The sequence below is a fragment of the Castor canadensis genome, chromosome 8, assembly GCF_047511655.1.
Source record: "Castor canadensis chromosome 8, mCasCan1.hap1v2, whole genome shotgun sequence".
Lineage (NCBI taxonomy): Eukaryota > Metazoa > Chordata > Mammalia > Rodentia > Castoridae > Castor > Castor canadensis.
In genome coordinates, this window is record NC_133393.1 from 154,327,552 (window position 1) to 154,348,695 (window position 21,144).

The 21,144-nt window shown below is 44.3% G+C and overlaps 1 protein-coding gene across 5 annotated transcripts in view; it reads left to right on the forward strand.

Annotated features, from left to right (window-relative positions):
- Window positions 1-20,929, forward strand: part of Fam118a (family with sequence similarity 118 member A) — a 32,704-nt gene extending 11,775 nt beyond the window's left edge. For 4 of the 5 annotated variants that reach the window (XM_074084679.1, XM_074084680.1, XM_074084677.1 and 1 more), the window contains exons 2-9: window positions 105-157; window positions 788-1,040; window positions 3,065-3,286; window positions 5,023-5,151; window positions 6,016-6,301; window positions 8,174-8,206; window positions 11,091-11,174; window positions 12,087-18,958. In XM_074084679.1, coding sequence (XP_073940780.1) covers window positions 114-157; window positions 788-1,040; window positions 3,065-3,286; window positions 5,023-5,151; window positions 6,016-6,301; window positions 8,174-8,206; window positions 11,091-11,174; window positions 12,087-12,148 — 1,113 coding nt within the window. In that variant the 5' untranslated portion in view covers window positions 105-113 and the 3' untranslated portion in view covers window positions 12,149-18,958. The other variant, XM_020167420.2, reaches the window with a different exon arrangement.
- The last annotated feature ends 215 nt before the right edge of the window (window positions 20,930-21,144 follow it).

Genomic DNA, 21,144 nt, shown 5'->3' on the forward strand with positions numbered 1-21,144 from the left:
TAAATGGAGGTCTAGGACCTTTGACTCTACTCTCTTCCAGGGTACTAAAGAAAGAGCTTCTATCTGGGGAGTAGAAGTTGCTTCTGACTAATGTTTGTCTTTAGGATTCACAGATGGATTCAGTGAAGAAAACAAATAGAAGTGAACAGAAGTCAAGGTAAGTAAAGGCGGCTAAGACTTTATATGACATCTGCTGCCATCCACAGAGATGGGGAGGCACAAGCATTGGGTCAGGAGGGATGCCCAGGGCCATTCACCATGCTTTGCCTCAATGTAAGAAACATTCCAGAAGGCAGCTTTCTGCCCAGGGAGGTGACCACAGTCCAGTCTCCAAACCGGACAGCAGGTGATTGGAGGGCAGGAAGGCATCTTTGACTGCAGATGGACAGCAGGGTGTAAAGTGATGCCTGCTGAGGACTGCCTACCAGGAGAGGTTGGGCTTGACAATGGCAGGAAACCATGTCACAACGATCAGGATCCTCTTGTCATCGTGGTTTGTATTTACAACCATTTGCAGCCTCAGAGGAATTAGAGGGCTGAGCTCTTTGTTCACAAGCACGAACACATCAGGTTAAACGTGTTTGGTACCATAGGCAGTTCAGGGTGAAGCGCGCATGGCTATTCCACATCCTTCACGGTTGAGGAGAAGACCCAGGCTCGTCCCTGTAGAACAGAGAGGGCCAAAGTGCAGCTGTGTTTGACCTGGACATCACAGATGTTTCCCGACTGGGATTTTGCAGTACTTCCATGTTGACTGCTGTTTTCTCCTTCCCTTGTTTTTAAATAGGAAATTTTTAAAAAGTCTCATCCGGAAACAGCCCCAGGAGCTGCTCCTGGTCATCGGGACTGGTGTCAGTGCTGCAGTGGCTCCTGGGATCCCTGCCCTCTGCTCTTGGAGGAGCTGCATCGAGGCTGTCATTGAGGCCGCAGAGCAGCTGGAGGTGCTGCACCCGGGGGACATTGCTGAGTTTCGGAGGAAGGTGATGAAGGACCGGGACCTGCTGGTTGTGGCCCATGATCTGATCCGGAAGATGTCTCCTGTGAGTCTCAGACAAGCACTTCAGGGCTCATGGGCCAGCTTTAGGTTCTGGGCTAGGTTGGGTGAGTCTGTGAACTAGCATCAGAACCCTGAGCTGAGGTTGTGATCATTTCTCAGCAGAGTTGGGCTGATTGAGAACTCTTGAAGCCATCAGGATGATGTTCTTTTAAACATGGGACACTGGGCTGGCAGAGTGGCTCAGGTGGTAGAGCACCTACCTAGCAAGCATGAGGCACTGAGTTCAAGCCCCAGTGCGCCACCCGCCCCCCCCCCCAAAAAAAAAACCCATTGACTCTAAATGTGGGATGTAAGATACAACCTGTGCTTCCTGAACTAGTTTACAGTAAAGAGCTCCTGAGTCTGCAGGACTGGCTCAAGATGTCATCATGCTGCATTCCGGGCTCTGAGCTCTGGTGCTTGGGTATCCTGTGGATATGTTTTGATTGGCCAGTCACATCTCTTCGGATGACATCTGGTCCCTGGAGGACTTTGGTTTTGTTTGGTTTTTTTTTGGTGTGACTGGGCTTTGAACTCATTGCTTCACGCCTATAAAACAGTTGTTCATAAAGCAGGTACTCTACTCCTTGAGCCACACCTTCAGTCAATTTTGGTTTGATTATTTTATTTGCCCCAGCTGGCCTCGAGCCACAATCTTTCCACTCTCAGCCTCTCAAGAAGCTAGGATTATAGGTGTGAACCACTGGCATGCGGCCCCTGGAAGACATTTTAGGATGAGAGAAAGTACAGCATCTGTCTGCCAGTGAAAGTAATATGGCACAGGAAGCCCAGTTGGTGGTGCTGGGGACAGTTACTGAGAGATGCCCTGGAGCTGGGGATCTGGGCAGGAGAGGCTCAACCTTGACAGGGCACAGCAGGTTTTGCATGTTGGGGTACAGAGGCTGGGGGGCCAGTGTGGTAGAGGCTGGCACAGTCGGCATCTGAGAAGCAGCTGGGACATGGCCTTGGAGCCGTGGATGCAGGGAAATCTCAGAAGAAGCAGAAGAGGTTAGGCCACTGTCACAGACCCAGACCAGAATGGCTTCAGTGTGATTGCAACTCATGAACTCATGGGCCAAGAAAACTGAAGGTGTGGCTGAGCAGTGGTGAGGCCGAATTGTCAGTCACTTGGAGAGAGACTGGCTACAAGGACCAGTGTTCAGTGTAGGAGATTAGTGTCATCTCCTCCCCTTACATGCTTTGTTTTATTTATTTATTTATTTATTTATTTTGTGGTACTGGGGTTTGAACTCAGGGCCTCATGCTTGCCAGGCAGGTGCTCTGCCACTTGAGCCACTTTGTCAGCCCCCCCTTACACACTTTGAAAACCTGTCCAAGGCTTGCCAACATCATAGGGAGGAGCTGTGGTGATGCTGTGGATCAGTGCTGCCTCCCGGAGAGGACGGGCCTGTTGGCAGTGTTTAGTGGTGTAGGATCTTGGATTGTAGGCCTTGACAGGATAGTTTCCTGACAGCCAAGGTGCTGGACTTGGGCAGATAGGAGGGAGCAGTTGGACAGGGAGGCTGGACCAGGGACTCCGGAAGAATCCAGCCCTTGGCAACAATAAGGTCTGGGCCACGGTCATTGATGTAGACAGGTGAGATGGCCAGATGGGGGTCCAGGGTGAGGGGAAGGACTTAAGAGGCTTGATACAGAGAGGCTCATCCAAGAGCCATGAAAATCACCACAAACTGGGACATAAGACACAACCAGAGAGACTGGACAGGGAGCTGGGCGCTGCTCCATGTCTTTACCAAGTGTGAGAACCCCCGCTTGGGGCCACTAGGGCACGGGGAGCCAGGTTCTGTAAAGATGATGGTAGCCTGATGGAGGATGAGGATGTGGTGACAGCAGAACTGGGGAGGGTTGGGAGCGGCAACGAAATGTGTCCCCTCAGAGGTCGGGTGGTCAATTTTTCTTTCTTTTTTAAAACTGCTTTATCTCTGGCACTCAGAGTACCACCTGCTTCAGTACACAGCAGTTGCTGAGCTCTGATGTGTTTGTAACTCTTGCTCCATCTCTCTGCAGCGCACAGGCGATACCAAGCCCAACTTCTTCCAGGACTGCCTGATGGAGGTTTTTGACAGCCTGGAGCAGCATATCCAGAACCCTCTGGTGCTGCAGTCCATCCTCAGCCTGATGGACAGAGGCACCATGGTGCTGACCACCAACTACGACAACCTGCTGGAGATCTTTGGGCAGCAGCAGAACAGGCCCATGGAGTCACTGGACTTAAAGGACAAAACAAAGGTACAGGCGGAGCGGGTAGCGGGTGGCACACGCCCAGGAGAACTCCCACTCTTGGCAGTGACTTTCTATCGCCTGCCCCACAGCGAAACAGTGGTGGGCTGGTCCTGGATGCCTCGCCACCTTCCTCAGGTAGCTGTGGCCTGAAAGGCCCGGCTCATCCCCTCTCAAGGTGCTTGTTTCTTGCTGTCACCTCCTGGCCTGGAGGCCTGCAGGGCTTTCTTGTCTGTCGTTTATTCATTAGAGTTACCGTGGGTAATGGGGTAATAAAGGAGAGCAGAGCACCACAATCCCAGTGCTGCGGAGTGCAGTTTACACGCAGGTTTTTTTCTGACTTTTTCCTTAATATTGATTACACTGTGAGCATTTTCCTTTCATTAAACTTTTGTTTTGTTTTTGGAGACAGGATCTCACTTTGCAGCCCAGGCTGGCCTGGAACTTGCTACATAGCCCAGGTAGCCCGGCAGCCCAGGCTAGCCTTGAATTTGAGGTCTTCTTGCCTCTGCCTTCTGAGTGCTGGGATTACAGGCGTTCACCACCACACCTGGCTTTCATTAAACTGTTTTTAGAAGTGTGATTTTAAATGGCAATAGAAATCTAGGACTTAAGTACAATTGTTACACACACACCCCCGCCCCCGGCTTTTTACTTTTTTTGCAGTACTCACACTTGCTAGGCAGGTACTCCACCACTTGAGCCATTCCATAAATCCCCCTTTTTGTATTCTTGCTCTCATAAATAATGCTACAATGAAAAATTTTAAGCGTTTGTGTGCCTCTGGTAAGTTCTAGAAGGGTTTCAGGGTCAACAGGTGTGAATTGGATGGATGGTACAAATTACCAAGTCATTTCTGGAGCCCACCAGCTCTGTATGGAAATACCGATTCCTGTCTTTTGCAGTGCTGTATTACTAAAAGAGCAAAATGTAACTCACTCTTGACAGGTGAAAACCTTAAGTTTTCTCCTTTTATTACTAAGGAACATGGGGCACTTTACTGACCTTTCTTTTTGGTATGTCTGTGTCCTTTGTGTAGCTGTTTCACTATGGATGCTACTGATGTTATCTGGTCACTGTGCTGCAGTGCTCGAGCTTTGCTGGTGGCACCCTCTCCCAGAGTTGGCTGATGGCACAGGCTGGCACACACTAAGACACTCCTGGAGGATCAGGGCAGGGCCTGTGGCCCCTGAGAGTGTGGGAGCACCTCTGGTGATGACCTCCAGTTATGTGTGACAGAAATGCCTGTTGGCTTCTGCCTGTGGAGGTGTCTGTCAGTGTTTGCATAGCCTGCAGATTTAAAAGACCCACACCGAGAAAAATCAAGTAGACACGGCACGCGTCTTTGGAAGGTGCTGTGCTCTGTATTTTGAACTTAAATGAATGTAGATAGCCATTTGATAAAGACTTTTTTTCTGTACATACTTTTGCTGGATGTAAAAATAATACAGAGCAATTAAAATGTGACATGCAACTTAGAAGGTTCCCATATCCTGAAGCAGTCACTCCAACCAGCTTGCTGTAGCCATTACAGGGACTTTGAGGAAGTTCTTGGTAAGGTACTGCACTAAGTAGTGGTACTAACTAGTGCTGACAGCTGAGCTTCTGCTTTAAAGATACAAATTGAAGCATCTCTTTTACTATTCTCAGGGTAGGTCTGAAAAAGCATGAATCTGATTTAGATATTTTCTTCTGTTTGAAATAACACCAGGCTGTTTTCTTCATCTTGGTTTGGTTTTTGCTAGGTTCTTCAGTGGGCAAGAGGCCACATCAAGTATGGAGTTCTTCACATTCATGGCTTATACACAGACCCCTGTGGGATGGTATTGGATCCGTCGGGATACAAAGATGTCACTCAAGACCCAGAAGTAATGGTAAGTGCATCTTCAGTAGGCTTTGGCTGAAGTCTTTGGGGAATTTATGGTTAGCCACCAGCCATTGGGCTGTAGTCTTGAGTGGTTTCCCAGGCCCCAGGCATTGCAGTTTTTCCAGTTAGCCCTTCACACAGCTGCCAGGGACAGGACCACGTCTCTCCTGTTCTCGCCTGTGTCTTTAGCTCCTGGTACAGTGCCTGCATGTTTTAGACACTTTTTTTCTTGTGGTGCTGGAGATGAAACCCAGGGCCTTGTATATGTTAGGCAAGTACACCGCCACTGAGCTACAGCCCCAGCCCTGCCTGCGTGTCAAACAGATGCACCGTGCACATTTGCTCAAGGAGGTAAGCACAGCTCTGCTCTCTTCCTTCTCAGTGCAGAAGTCTTCAGTGTGATGTGTGTGGTCTGCTGCTGTTCTCCATCGTCCCTCCCCACTCATCGGTTCAGAGTTTACACAGGCATCTTCCTGTCTGCAGTTTTGTCCTTCCTCTACTTAGCAGTCTCTTCAGCTTACCAGACCTAGTTTTAAAAACTTCATTCTCTGTGAGGCTTTCTTGAGGTCCTGGACAGAATGAGGTGTGGAAGTTGTGAATGCTGTCCGCACTTAGATCTGCAGAGCCCTTGAGTGCTCAGGGTCAGGCATCCTGTGCTCACCAGGGACGGGATGTCAGGAGGTGAGTGCTGGGTAGAAGTAGCGCTGCTGCCTGGTCATGAGAGCCCTGTGCTCATGTTGGACCTGGCCGAGGTGATCTTTTTTGCTCACATGAGTGACCCCTCACCATCTGTGCCCAACCCTTGGGTGACTGTCTCTGCTCCCCTCCTCAGCTCTCTTGGCTTTACTGTTTCTTTGTTGGCTTTTAACAGGAAGTCCTGCAGAACCTGTACCGCACCAAGTCCTTTCTGTTTGTGGGCTGTGGAGAGACCCTTCGTGACCAGATATTCCAAGCTCTCTTCCTTTACTCAGTGCCAAATAAGGTGGACTTAGAGCACTATATGGTGGTGCTCAAGGAGAACGAAGACCATTTCTTTAAGCATCAAGCAGATATGCTTCTGCATGGAATTAAGGTGGTGTCCTACGGGGACTGTTTTGACCATTTCCCAGGATATGTGCAAGACCTTGCCACTCAGATCTGCAAGCAGCGAAGTCCAGGTGTGTCTTCACTTTCCAAAGAGAAAAATTCATGGGGTTCATGAATTCATGTCCACCCTTTGGAGATATTAACATACCATAAAGTTCATTAATCTAGCTATTGATTTTTAAAAATGCCTCTGTAGGCTGGGTATAGTGGTTCATGCCCATAATCTCAGCTTTTCGGGAGGCTGAAGGTTCAAGGTTAGCCTAGGCAAAAAGTTAGCGAGACCCGCATCTCAATCAATCAGCTGGGCTGGTGGCTCATGCCAGACCATAATATAGGAGGCTGGCTCTGCACCAAAACGTGAGGCCCTACCCGAAAAAAAGTAAAACAGGGCTGGTGGTGTGGCTTAAATGGTAGAGCACTTACCTAGCAAGTGTGCGGCCCTGAGTTCAAACCCTAATGCTGCCAAAAGAAAAAAGCCTCTAAAATTAAATGATTGAGGTTAAGTGGTATGATAGAATTTTATTTATAGCTTGCATATAAATATTGGACACATTTAATGTTTTAGTTTATCTTAACTAAGAACACAAGCTATCAGTGCAGTTTTACCAGTTGTGACACTTAAAGATGCTGCTATCTGATGCCTTTATCAGTTTTAGCTTTTAAAATGTACAAAATGAACTTTTGGAGACATTTCTTTCCTCAAATACATCTTTCCCTATCTCTGTGGCATGTCACATACCTCTGAGTTCTTCTTGGCCTTTCTGGGGAATTGTGCACCTTCCTGGAATGACCAGGATGAGTTGGAACCTCTCAGATTTGGTCACCTTGATGCCAGAGAGTTAATGGCTTTGAGTTTGGGGTCATAAAACACGGATGACAGCACAGGTGGGAAGTTCTGTATTGACTGTCTTTTCACAGTAACAGGAATCTGGCCATTCACCCACCAGGGGGAATGAGGTTAGCAGGGGGAATGAGGACAGAGAGACTGAACTGGAGGCAGATCCAGAGGTCCAGCAGCCGCCACGCGCTCTGTCTTTTCAGATTTGCTAATGATGAGCAAACAGGCCAATTTCAATCGCATCACCATGAATGAAAATACAGCGGGGGGGCGGGGTGTGCAATTAGTGTCTTCCTAAGGAGTGGGAGGGGGAAGTTATGCTTGCCAGGCTGTGTCATACCCTGCCATGAATTTTACATTCTTTTTCCATTCTTGCTCTTATTTGATCTTTTTTTTTTTTTTAAATAGCAGATCCACTGCTACTAAGGAGATGATTTTAGAGATGATACTAGCTCAGAGAGGTGAATATGCCCAATGTGTGCCAAGACATTGTGATCCTGGTCTTATACTGAGCAAAATGTTCACTTTAATGTGTCCTGGTACCAGCTGTGTGCACCACTTGGCAGAGAGGCAGTGAACCCTCCTGCCTCCATGACCAGGGGGCCCTGGGATGCCAGGATCCATGCAGGGAGTCAGCATGGGCTCCTGCAGCAGCTTCCTTTTCTTGCTGAGACCCCTTTTCCAGTCCCCAAAGACTGAATGTATTTGACAAGCTGCCAGAAGACTCAAAGGTTATTTGGGTTTTTAATCTGTGACCACCATGAAGGACATCTGTATTTGCATTCATGGGGTATCTCTGATGGGAGAGAATGCCCACTGATGATAATGGTCACACCAGTGAACATGACTGCTCCATATTCCATGTGTCATGGCTCTAGGTGGCTCCAGGTGTTTCACTGGTCACTCGGTGAGTCCTTGCATCAGCCCTGCAAGGTGATATAGTGTGACTGGTCTGGGGCTCCATGGCCAGCATGTGCTGCAGCTGGCACAGAAGCTCACTCCCAGCCATTGTGGCGGCCTCAGAGTGGCCTTGTACCATCCATCCTGGCCCGAGGAGATGTGGTCCAAGTCTTGGTTCTGCTGACTGTTTTTCTTTTTTTTCCAGACGCTGAGCGAGTGGACAGCACCACATTATTGGGTAAAGATCTTTATCTTTTGTCAGCCTGCTTTTGCCTCCATGTTCTGTTATCTTGATGCCATTGTTTGTAAAAATTATGAAAGCATTTCTCACATGAAGTAACTAGCCTGTATTAAATACCGCAGTAGAGAGGATAAACAGCAGTGCCTTCAGATGGTCTCTGCTACAGTGAAGGAACTGAAGTCCGTCCCTTCCACGGGGAAGCACAGCTGAATCAAATGTGGCACCTGAGAGTAATTTTGTCCTAGAACTGAGTTACAGGGAATTGGAACAAGGTTCTGCTTATACCATTCAGTATAAGATTCAGTAATCTAGCTAGGATTACAAGTGTGAGCCACCAGTGCCTGGCCTTTTTTGAAAAACTTGATTCCCAGAAAAGTCTTCTTCTGAAAACAGTAGTAACTCAATTGATAAGGTATGCAGTGTATGGCAGGGAAAACTTGGCCAGTGCTTCAGTAAAGTCACATTCAGAAATTGGTCTTTGAAAGGTGGGTTCTCCAACAGTGTTACTTGCTTTTCCAAGAAAGAATTTGAGAGAGGAAGGATGTGTTTTGACTTGGGGTTTCAGGGGTTTTACTCCACAGTCACTTGTTTCCCCTGCTTCTGGAGTGGGGCCTAGTGAGTAGGATATTGTGGTGGGGTATCATCATGGTGGACAGGAGGGCAGAGAAAGTGACAGGAAGGTCCAAGGATACATGCCCCAGGGACTTACTTTTTCTAACCGGGCCCCATGTCCATTCAGTATGCCTTCATCAATGGACTGACCCATTGATGAACTTAGTGCCCTTTTGATCCAGTCACCTCTCAATAGTGCCACCAGCTGGGATGCAAGCTTTCAACATGTGACCCTTTCTGGAGGACACTTCATGTGCAGGTCACCAAAAGGCCCCGGTCATCTCGTAATACAAAATGCGTTTAGTCCCTCTCGAAGTGTCTCCGCCATCCTGACAGTCCAACAGCGTTCAAAAACTGATCTAAAGCCTCCTCAGACTCAAGGCAACTTTCAGCTGTGAGCCCTATAAAAATTAAATACCAATTTAAATGCTCCCAACATGTAGTGGCATTGAGTGAATACCCCCATTTCAAAAGGGAGGAATTGGGGAATAAAAAGCAGGGATGGACAAAAGCAAGACTGAAGCCCAGCAGGACAAACATAAATCCTGTAGTTGCATGTCCAGCTGCATGTGGCCTTGCTGGCTTGGCTGTGCACCACATGGCCTCTCCTGGGCTGGCCCTGTTACTGCTGCAGCTTTCTCTGGCCAAAGTTCATGTTCCTAGTACCCCTCCTGGAGTCTCCACTGCAGCTTAGGCTTCACCCGACAGCTTCAGGTGTCACCCTCTCAGGCTGCCATCAGGAATCCTGACCCTGCCACACATGGCCTGGGCTTCCAGCCTGCCCGTTGAAGTCTGAGTGGAAGCCTCCATGACCCCACAGCTCTTGCATTCTGTATGTCGTCTACAAAGCCATCATCACGTGGATGACACCAAAGTCTGCTGGCAGTGAGAGCAGTAGCCAGGCCCACTTGGGTTATGGCTGCAGCAGCTCTTACTTGCCTGGATGAAATGCCTAGGCAGCTGAGTGCTTCTCAAAAGCATATGAGCTTTGAAGTGAATTTATACCTTTCCGCCCTTCAACCTGTTACGATTGGCGCTTGGCCAGTTCCTGCGATGCCATCTCTCTTACTGTGCAAAGTAAGGCACTTTTCAGTGGTGCAAATCTTAGTAATCACATCTTCCATGGTCCCTACTTTGAATGTGATCCTTTTCTGACAAATTGTTTTTCAATTCTTGCTCTACCACTTGAGCCACTCCATCAGCCTTTTTGCGTATGTGTGTGTGAGACTGGGATTTGAACTCAGGGCTTAGTGCTTGCAAAGCAGGTGCTCTATTGCTTGAACCACATCTCCAGTCCATTTTGGTCTGGTTACTTTGGAGATGGGATCTTGCAAACTATTTGCCTGGGCTGACCTCAAACCATGATCCTCCAGGTCTCTGCCTCTGAAGTCGCTAGGATATAGGCATGCCTGCTCTGCTTTTTGCTTCCAGTTCTTACTGTAAATCTGGCAGCAATACTCATGCCACAGCATGAATGTGTGCTATCTTGGAATTTCTTTCACCAGATTAATTAACCTGTCACCTTTAAATTCAGCCTCCCATAAGGTCTCAGGGCATGGATAAAGTGTAGACAAAATCTTTGTCAAAGTGTGACATGAGTGGCCTGTTAGTCCAGTTCCCAGACAGAGCCCTCCTTTCCACCTGAAGTGTCCCCTCTACTATCTGCATTTTTATAAGCATTCTGGTCTTCTGAGCTTCCACTAGAATCACCCATTAAACCTGCTTAGAGCATTCTAAGATTTTTCTAGCCTGTTCTCCAAACTTTTCCAAATTCTTCCTAAAAACCACATGGTGATATAGAGTCATACCAACAACCTCACTTCTCAGAACCAGTTCTCTCTGCTAATCTCTTTTTCATCATTGGGATAAAATACCCAAGAAAAGCAACTTAAAGGAGGAGAGATTTATTTTGTCTCTGTTTCGATTCATTATTGTCTGGTTCCATTGACAGAGGATATGGTGGAAGAAAGTTTCTCACCTTATGGTAGCCAAAAAAGCTAGAGAACAGGAGGGACCAGAGACAATCTGGGTACCTCCAAGGGGCAGAGGCGAGCTGCTTCCTTTGGCTGCCCTGCCTCCTGGTCTCTGCTGCTTCCTAGTGCCAACACGTTTTGCATGGTGAGTGGTTGATCTGTTGATGAGGTCAGAGCTGTCATGATCTGGTCATTTCCCTAAAGCACCACCCCCAGCATTGCACTGGGGACCAAACTTTTTTGGGGATATTTCGTAGCAAAGAGAGAAGCTTTTAAAATGAGTTTTCATCTTCCAGGTAATGCCTGTCAAGACTGTGCAAAGCGGAAGTTAGAGGAGAATGGAATTGAAGTTTCGAAAAAACTCAGACAATCAGATACAGGTACCTGTTTCTCTCTGTGGGAGCCTATCTTAGATCTGTGAGTAGCTTTCTGCTTTGTTTAATGGTGGGAGGAGTGACAAATACACCAAGCCACATCAGCACAGAGAGTTTTTTGTTGTTTATTTATTTTATTTATTTTTGTTCATTTAGCACAGAGGTTTAGAGTGGAACCTGACATCTTACCCCTGATGCTCAAAGGCACCCCCTTTAAATTTGGTTTATAAAGTAAGCATGTTATCGAAGGAAAGCATTCTGATGAAGTGTACTGGCTGTAGGTGAGCTTGGTGAGGTTTCAAAGTGAAGATGCTCATCTGCTCACACTTAGGTCAGCAAACGGAATCAGGAATTTTCCCCCACCACTAAGGGTTCTTTCTCTAGACAGAACCACTCTGTATGTTTTTGTTACCTCTAACACAAAGACTGAAATGTAGGAAACCTTTTTGTGTGTGTGGTACAGGGCCTCACACTTGCTAGGCAGGCCTCTATCACCTGAGCCACTCCACCAGCATTTACTTTGTTAAGAGCGCAAATATTCTTTCTCGTTAGCCAGTGTGTGGACTGTTAATGGACCCAGTGCCATTACTTCTGTGCCAGTTGCAGGACATGTACTAAATATCAAGGTCAAATGTATTTTCTGTACATTTTTTCCACTTTTGGCTGTTTCATATTGGGACCTGATTCTTCTGTCTTCTCTTTTCTTTTTGGAATTGATGCTAATTGGGGTCTCTTGGATTGGACTGTATTATCTTTTATGTTTTCATTAATGTCTCTTAATTTCCATTTTTATCTGTTTTTTCAAAAATTTTATGGGAGGCTTTCAAAATTATGTTTTAGTTCTTTGGTTAAATTTTTATCTTGATAATATCTCAAATTTCCAAACAATCTTGTTCTCTGATCTAACCTTGCTCCTAGGATACATTGTATGGGACTGTGATGGCTTTTCAAATCTCTGGAGACCCGACAGGCTGTCCTGATCATCTGATTCCACCTCATTCTTGGAAACATTGGATATAGAGAATTTCAGATGGCAGGAGGTTTATGTTCTATTACTTTAAGAAAACCTCAGGCTGGGTGTGGTGGTACATTGCTATAATCCTAGCACTCAGAAGGTTGAGCCAGGAGGATTGTGAGTTCAGGCCAATCTGTTAGAAAGATTATCTTAAAGGAAAAGAAAATGTCAGTAAAACACTCTTAAACATCTATGTGTTCCTCTGTTTGATTCCATGAATGAGAAAAGTCAGATGACAAAGGAGAGACTATATTATGAAAAGAGAAGAGCACTGGGAATTAAAAAGGAGGGAGAAACAGAAAGATGGCAGAGAAAAGTAGAAACCCATCTGCAGCTGCAGATCCCTGGGGAGGGAAGGAAGGGGAAGCTGAAGATACAAAGATGAGGTAAGCTAGGCAGCCCAGGTGACAGACTGGCAATTCTTGATTGTCAAACTTCCCATAAGCCTTAAACCCAGAGTGGGGACTTGGTGTAACAGTTACTGCTCCAGTGTGTCAGGCTAGCTTTAAAAAAGAAGGATATTTTGTCACTCTTCCTATTTTGGAGAGCTGTAGTGAGGTACCATCTTGAGAAGGGGCTTATTGTTTAAGACTGAACTACTCTGCAGACTTGAAAACAAGGAACAATCACTGCTCAGTGAGTCTTGGGACATCTTACTACAGTCTCTAGTTGGGAGACTGCCAGAAGAGGTGATCTTGGAGAGCGTTTGATGTGGACCAGCTGAGAGGTTCAGGTAGTAGGGAGCTCAGGAAGCCCTCCCTAGCAAGGAATGAGTCCCACTGCCTGAGAATCACTATGGAAAAAGCATTGAGCTCACCTGTGGCTGATGGAGTGCTTGCCCTCCAGGAGCTGCCTCCTGCCTATGTCTGTTTGCTGCCAGGCAGCACTGAGAGCTCTGAGCCCAGGTCCTGAGAGTCACCTGAATCTCCCAGCCTCCTCTGTCCCATGGCACAGTGAGCCACCCAGTGGGGTCTGAAAGTGCTGGGACTCGCCTCCTGTAGTCTCACACAGATGAGGCAGAGCTCTGAGCCCAGATCCTGCAAATCTTGGATTCCTCCACTTCCTCCCTTCCACAGGGTGGTGAACTGCTGGGCTGGGTGTGAAAACACTGAGCTCACCAGGCATAAAGCCTGAGTTCTTCAGTTCTCTTCCACCTGTGCACAATTCAGTGCTCTGTCTCCTCTTTGCACTCTTCAACATATTCAGGGGACACCCCTAGGTTTGTAGGCTTAGTGCTCCTGAGGGCTTAAACTGAGGAGGGGTGAGGGTTGTGGAGCAAGTAGTATTCTGCCTGGGCTCCTAGTACCCAAAGAAGGGAAGCTTCTAAAGTAAAAGCAGCCCAGAAGTGGGCAAATGGCCCTTAACTGGTCCTGCCTTAGCCCATGTATAGCACAAATGTATACAATAGGAACTACAAGAGACTCCAGCTCCTTTTCTGTGTGGTGCTGGGGATTGGGTCCAGTGTCCTGAGCACATGGGTGAGTGGCTAACAACCTATACCCCTAGTCCAGTGATGAGAAACTGTACTTCAACTCTGCCACTTACATACTCCTGCCTGAGCATGGAGAACACTTCAACTGAAAGACTACAGGTGCTTAAAAACTTCAGGTGTACAAATCCCAGAATACAAGAAATATGGAAAAAAAAAAAAGAAAGCCAACATGATTCCTCCAAAAGTCAGCTACTCCATAAGACTCTAATGGTAGTGAATTAGAGGAAATCCTAAAGAATTCAAAAGAATTGATTAATGAAGTTAAAAACGATATGTGTGAACACCTGAATTAAGAATACAAAAAAACAGCTAAATGAAATAAAACACTGCAGGTTATGAAAGGAATTATACAGAAATCTTGAAAAATTCAAATTGAAATTCTGGAAATGAAAAGCTCAATAAATCATAAATTAGTTGAAAGGTTCACCAATGGGATTAAGTTGAAGATGGAATATGAGGACTCAAAAGACAAAGTGGATGAACTAAAACATTCAGATGAAGAGAAAAGAATAAGGAAGTATGCACAGAACATCCAAGACCTCTGGAACACCATTAAAAGGTCAAATCGATGAATTATGGGCATAGCTGAAGAAGTGTAAGCTAAAGGCACAGAAACACATTCAACAAAGTAATAGAATAAAATACCCTACATTTTAAGAGATGATCATCCAGGTTCAGGAAGCTTTTGTAATACCAAAGAAGACCAGAAAAGAACTTCCCCATGTCACATTATAGTTAAAACATTAAGTATACAGAAAAGGGAAAGAGTACTGGAAGCTTCAAGAGAGAAGCACCAAGTCCCTTATAAAGGGAAAACCACTAGAATAACACCAGATGGATTTCTCAACAGAAACTTCAAAAGCAAGGAGCACCTGGAACAATGTATTTCAAACTCTGAAAGAAAATAACTGCCAGCCTAGATTATCCAGCAAAGCTATCCTTCATAATTGAAGGAGAAATTAAAAATCATCCATGATGACAAAGCAATTCATGACCACTAAACCAGTGCTACAGAAAATACTTAAAGGAAAAAGAGGAAGATAAACACAACCATGGCAATAGTGGAAGGAAAATCACTTTGCATAGATAAGCAAATGAGAAATAAGGAAGAATAACACACTACCCTACAAAACTAATAAAATGGCTGAAATTACTACATAACTTTAATAACTCTGAATGTTAATCATCTTAATTTTCCAATAAGAAGACACAGGAAAAAAACCCAAGATCCTACAAGATGCACTTCACTGGCAAAGACAAACACTGGGTTAAAGTGAAAGGATGGAAAAAGATTTGCCTGAGAGCAAACAGGAGTAGGTATACTAGTATCTGACAAAGCAGGTTTCAAAACACAATTAGAAGAGATGAAGGAGGACACTTTATGTGGATAAAGTGGACCAACCATCAAGAAGATACAACAGTTGTAAATATAAACACACTGAACACTACCCAGCTTATAAAATTTAACATTAGTGGACATAAACATACAGATAGACCCCAATACAATAATAGTGGGTGACTTCAACACCCCATTCACTGATAGGTCATCCAGACCAATAAGTCAACAAACTTGAGCCCCAGTATTGCCAAGAAAAAAATTTAGATCTTATAAACACTTTAGGCAAAGTAGCAGTATAAGAAAATCAACATACAGAAATCAGTAGCTTTTCTATATGTCAATAACAGGCTCAGAAAGAATTCAGGGAAACAACCGCAATCATAGTAGCCTCAAAAAAACCAAACAAACAAACCAAAAAAAAAACTTGGAATAAAACTAAGGAGCTAAAAGATCTTCAGAATGAAAACTATTAAAATTTTGAAAAAATTAAAGACATTAAAAGATGGAAAGACTTCCCATGTTCATGGATTTGCACAATTAATACTGTGAAAATGGCTACACTACTGAAAGGAATCTTCAGATTCTATGTAATCCCCATCAAAATCCCAATGCTATTCTTTACAGAAGTAGAAAAAAAATCAATGCTAAAATTCATATGGAAACATAAAAGGCCCCAGGTAGCCAAAGAAATCCTGAACAAAAAGACCAATGCTGGAGGTATCAGAGTATTTGACTCCAAATTATGCTACAATGCCATAGTAACAAAAACATGGTACTGGCACACACACACAAAAGATCTAGACCAATGGAATTGAAGATCTGTAAAGTAAATTTGCACAGCTACAGGCATGTGATATTCAACAAAAATGCTAAAAATGTATGTTAGAGAAGGATACCTCTTCAACAAATAGTGTTGGGAAAACAGGATATTCACATATAGAAAACTAGTCCTTCTATAAAAATCAAAATGGATAAACGATCTTAGTGTGAAACCTGAAATTTTGAAACTACTTCAGCAAAACCTAGGGAAATCATTTGTATTTTTTTTCTGGTACTGGCGTTTCAAACGCAGGGCCTCATGCTTGCTAGGCAGGTGCTCTTACTGCTTGAGCCACTCCACCAGTTCTAGGGAAAACATTTGAAGGTACAGACACGGGCGGTAACTTTGTGTATAAGACTGCAGTTGCTAAGGAAATAAAAGCAGGAATCAAATGGGATTGTATCAAATTAAAAAGCTTTTGCACATCAAAGGAAGCAATTACCAGAGTAAAGAGATAACAGGATGGGAGAAAAGCTTGGCCAGCTATTCACCAGATGAAGGATTAATATGCAGAATATATAAAGAGCTCAAAAAAATTAACCACCGAAAGAATAACCCAATTAATAAGTGGGCAAATGAGCCCGACAGTTCTCAGAAGTACAAGTGGCTAATACATAAAGAAATATTCAGTGTCCTTAGCCATAAGGAAATGCAAATCAAAATTACACTGAGATTCCCTCTCACCCCAGTCAGAATGGCTATCACTATCATAAAGAAAACAAATGTATGCTGGCAAGGATGCTAGGGAAAAGGAACCCTTGTACATGGTGGGAATATAAATTAGTGCAGCCACTATGGAAATCAGAAAAACTAAAACTAGAACTACCATATGACCCAGCTATGCCACTACTGGGCCTCATCTGAAGGAATGTAAGTCAGCATACAGTAGAAACATAGGCACACCCATGTTTATAGCAGCACTGCTCACAGCAGGCAAGCTAAGAAATCAACCTGAGTGCCCACGAACTGATGGACAAAAACGTGCTACGTGTGTACAGTGGAGTACTCATCAACTATAAAGAAATGTTTGCTGAAAAATGGGTGGAACTCAATATCATCAGTTAAACAAAATAAGCCAGACTCTGACACATCCTGTTTTTTCTCATTCAGAATCTAGGCCTTCAAAAAAAGGATATTAATATAAAAAAGGTGGTGTAGTGGCTTAAGTGGTACAGCTTGCCTAGCAAGCACAGGGCCCTGAGTTCAAACCTCAGTACTGCCAGAAAAAAAACAAAAAAAAGGAACTCTTTGCTTGTGTATGAGTGAGCCAGCAGGAGGCGGTAGGCTGAAAGAAGAGGGTGATGGGGGTGTTTATGTGAATATGAGTGAAGGAGTTTATATTCATGCGTGAAAACCAAATGGAAACTATAAAAACTACAGAAGGGAGGTGACTAGGAGAGATAAGGAAGAAAATATCTTCACTCCATGTACAATGAATTTGTTTCCTATTGCTGCTAAATACCATGTACTTGGGGATTTGACACAGTTTTTAAAACTATATAGTAATTCACCATGGGCTTTTGAGAGTTTTGAAACACTTAGCATATCAATTTTTTTTTTGGCTGTACTAATGATTGAACTTAGAACCTTGTGTTTACTAGGCAAATTCTGTACCACTTGAGTCATACCTCCAGCTTTATTTAACATTTATTTTTTATTGTTTTTAAAATTTAATGTAATCCCTCAGTGAGCATGTTTGAGCAGTACTGATATACAAGTTGAGCAGTCCTAACCTGAAAATTTTCCAAAGTATGAAAGTTTTTTGAATGTTAGGGCAATGCTCAAGGTTTTAGATTTTGGAGCATTTTGGGTTTCAGATGAAGGACACTTAAGTCCTTAAAATGTATGCAAATATTCCATAATCTGAAAAACTCAGAAATCCGAAACACTTCTGGTCCCAGGCATCTTGCACAAGGGCTACCCAACCTGTGCTGCATGTACAACCTGCACTGCTGGACACTGTGTACCAGAAGGAACATGAACTGTTGACATCATCTGTTGCAGGGAATGTAGGTAACACTTTGAATGCAGAGAACACTCAGATGAAATAAACCAGGCAATTAAAAAAAATTGTTACCTGCAGTATAGATTGTTATTCGAGTTAGGACTGGTAGCAGGAAGAGACCAGAGGTTACAGTCCTCAGCTCTATAGTGTGGATGAAGCAAGAGCAAGGTGGGATCCTTCTAGAAGAATGGCTGGGGGGCAGCTGCTGCAGACCCTGCCTCCTCCTCATTGAGATTTTGTACAACTTCAGGTTCCCTTGGGAGGCACACATATATTTAAATGGAGAATTCAGTTTTGATAGTGTTTTGGATAAAATTCTCTGGAATCTTTTATTTGGCTTGTGGATTCAGCTGGTAAGAACATCTGTAACTAAACTGAAACAAAACCAGTGTTTCCTTAGACTGGTCGTTCTTTTCTACTACTCTTTTGTGTCTTTCTTCCTATCTGGGGCTCCTCTACTGCCTGCTGATACTTAAGGAGGAAGGCCCTGGTGGATGGTTTGTTCTCAGTAGGCAAGGAGATTTTTTTCTTGCTGCTGGTGTGTAGTGTATGTAGGTTTTATGCCCCTGTGGCCTTCCTCTAAAAGGTGTGTTGAGGCAGCAGAGCCTGTTGTCTGGCAGACGTTGCCACAGTACAATGGGCTGGGGATTCACTTTGGTGTTTAGTGGGAACTTTGTTCCTGGGTGCCATCAATTAAAACAGGAGTTGTGCCTCTCCCCAGGTAGTCATGTCTACTTAGGGAAAAGTCTCTGGTGTCTGTTGTGCAGAAAGCCTTGTTCTGTTCCGCATCTGGATGAGAGATACCAAGAGTCTTGTTAGTCTTGCTGGCCATAGCTGCAGCCTGCAGAGCCCAGTAGAAACAAGGGTTTCTACCACATGGAAGTCCTGTCTTTGAGCCTGCATGCTCCCAGCAGGCTCCAACTGCATGTGTACTGAAATTGCATAATTCACCTGATCATGATGGTTAAGTGACGTTTTAACTTTGCAGAGCCATTTTCTATCACGGAAGGTTTTCAAAATCTTCAGCACATAAGAAACACTGTAAGGTGGTTTCTGATTTAGAAATCTTATTGCGAGTAATCTTTTAGCTGAACTTTAATATACTGGCATTTCTTTTGCTTAAACAGATGATGCTGGAGGGTCTTGAAATCTTTAAAACCTACAACTTAAAAACAGCCTTCTGTAACCACAGTGCCATGTCCAAGCGATGAGGAATGTACAGAGGACTCCGTATGGATCTCTCAATCCTAAACCATCACATACCCCAAGAGAGCTGCGTGGTGTGTGGACCTCAAGGCTGCGTGACAGAGCTCTACTGTGTGTTTAGCTGCTCGGAAGGTGACATGGACACACTTCAGGTACATCCTGTAAGGACTAATGGTCAGCTACCTCAGGGACCAAATTAGAGGGAAGGGATGTACCTGCTGTTCCCTTACTTTCATTTGACATGCTCTCCTGTGCCAGGTTGGTATTTTTCCTAATTCAGGGAATGTGAAGACTGTCCAAGCAACAGTAGTTGCCAAAGAGAAAATGAGACTTATTTTTTATAACTTTATATAGAAATACTGTAGAAACATTGTAAAGATGTTTGTTGCATTGTTAAATACTAAAGGATGGATACTTGAGGCACTGAATTCATGAGTGAAAATGGAAGTTGTTTTTAAAGGAATGACCATGGCTTCTTTAGAAGTATAACATTTTAGTAACTTATATTCTGAAGAAATGGCAGGTTGACTATAGATAAGTGAAGTACAGAGAGAGCCGCAGGACCTCCGGCTCAGCATTGTGCAAGTCCACGATGTGACTGATAGCTGAGAAGGTGCAAGTGGGGCACAAGACCAGGTTCTAAACTTTTAGTTAGACTGTAAATTCTAAGCTTTCCAAGTCTTAATTCTTTGGGGGTAAGATCCAACCTTACTGTTAGTATGTTTTAAAACTCTTCCCATGGCTCGTATTAAGGGGATTTGCACAGAGTGAGGTAGGCAAAACTTGTTAAGGGCCTGCCATACTTTAAACATTTTCTGGGCTTACCCATGTGCAAATAGTCAGACTGGCTGTACTGTGTGTGCCCAGGAATTCCTCTGATGGTGACCAGGGCAAAGACTGACAGAGATCATAAGATGCAGACTTTGGAAACAAGCCCTGCAAAGTTTCAGTTGAGGCTGCCATCTTTTCTATGACATTTTTTTGTCAAGGCTGTGACACTCCCATGAATGGTACTGTAGCTTCCACAGGCACAGGGAAAGAACAGGAAACAAGGTTGGGGTGTTCAAGGAACAAGAGAGAAACCAGGATGTGGTGAAGATCCCCCTTTTAAGCATGGAAAACAAATCTTTTATGTCACTCTGGTTGTAAATAAAATATTAATGTCAACCTTGTGTTCAACTTTTCTTTAGTTATAAGGCTTGGTATAATGTATTTAGTGAGGATTTTTAGCTTGAGTTGCCACTTGTGAGATAAGTAAATGATTACTTTTGAATGTGTTTAAGTTTTCTAAAAAATCAACATGAATTATTCTTTAAGACACACTTACAAAAGTGCAGTCAATCAGGGATAGGTATCTGAATCCGAATGTCAACCAGACACAAGCATAGAAGATGCTAAATATAGCAGAAGTAAGATGTAAAACTGAAAAAATACATCAACCCATCAAAGAGAAGCTTTGAGCACCTTGCCAAAGGATATGAAGCTGTGTTGCTATAATGAATGCAGCTAAGTCAGTTTTCTTGTAACATGATTGGCGGATTAGAGGGAAACAATCTAAGCAAAAGGCATTTGTTTATGTGTAATTTTCATCAGTGAGAAGCACTAGGTCAGGCAACAAAGTCTGGCCCCATTTTACTAGCTGGAACTAGAATAGAGTAGTTGGCACATTCATTTTAAGGTGGTTACATTTTAAGTAGCTGTAAAAGGGTTGTAGCTACTTGAGAACCTCCTTGTAGCCTCAACAAAGCTGGAAATGTACACTTATTTATTGTGGCCCTTCAAGGAGTGGATGCTGTTCTAGGTGGATGCTGTACATTACGTGGAGCTGGGAGAATTCCCCAGCAGTTGTCCATGGCCCACCAGCTCCGTTTCCCCTCATGCATATGAGACGCATGCTTCAACGGTCCTTTAACCAACTGGGGTACAAGCTGATGGCAGGGCTCTTTCAGGATAAACTGTAGCATTTGTGTGTAAAATCGGCTATTTTTATTAGCCTTTTTTTGAGTATGGTTCTCTGATTCTATACCTTTGTAGTCTTTTGGTTTTTACTATGTGCCTTTGTGTAGCATGGTGGATTTCAGGCATGCCAGTATGTTTTG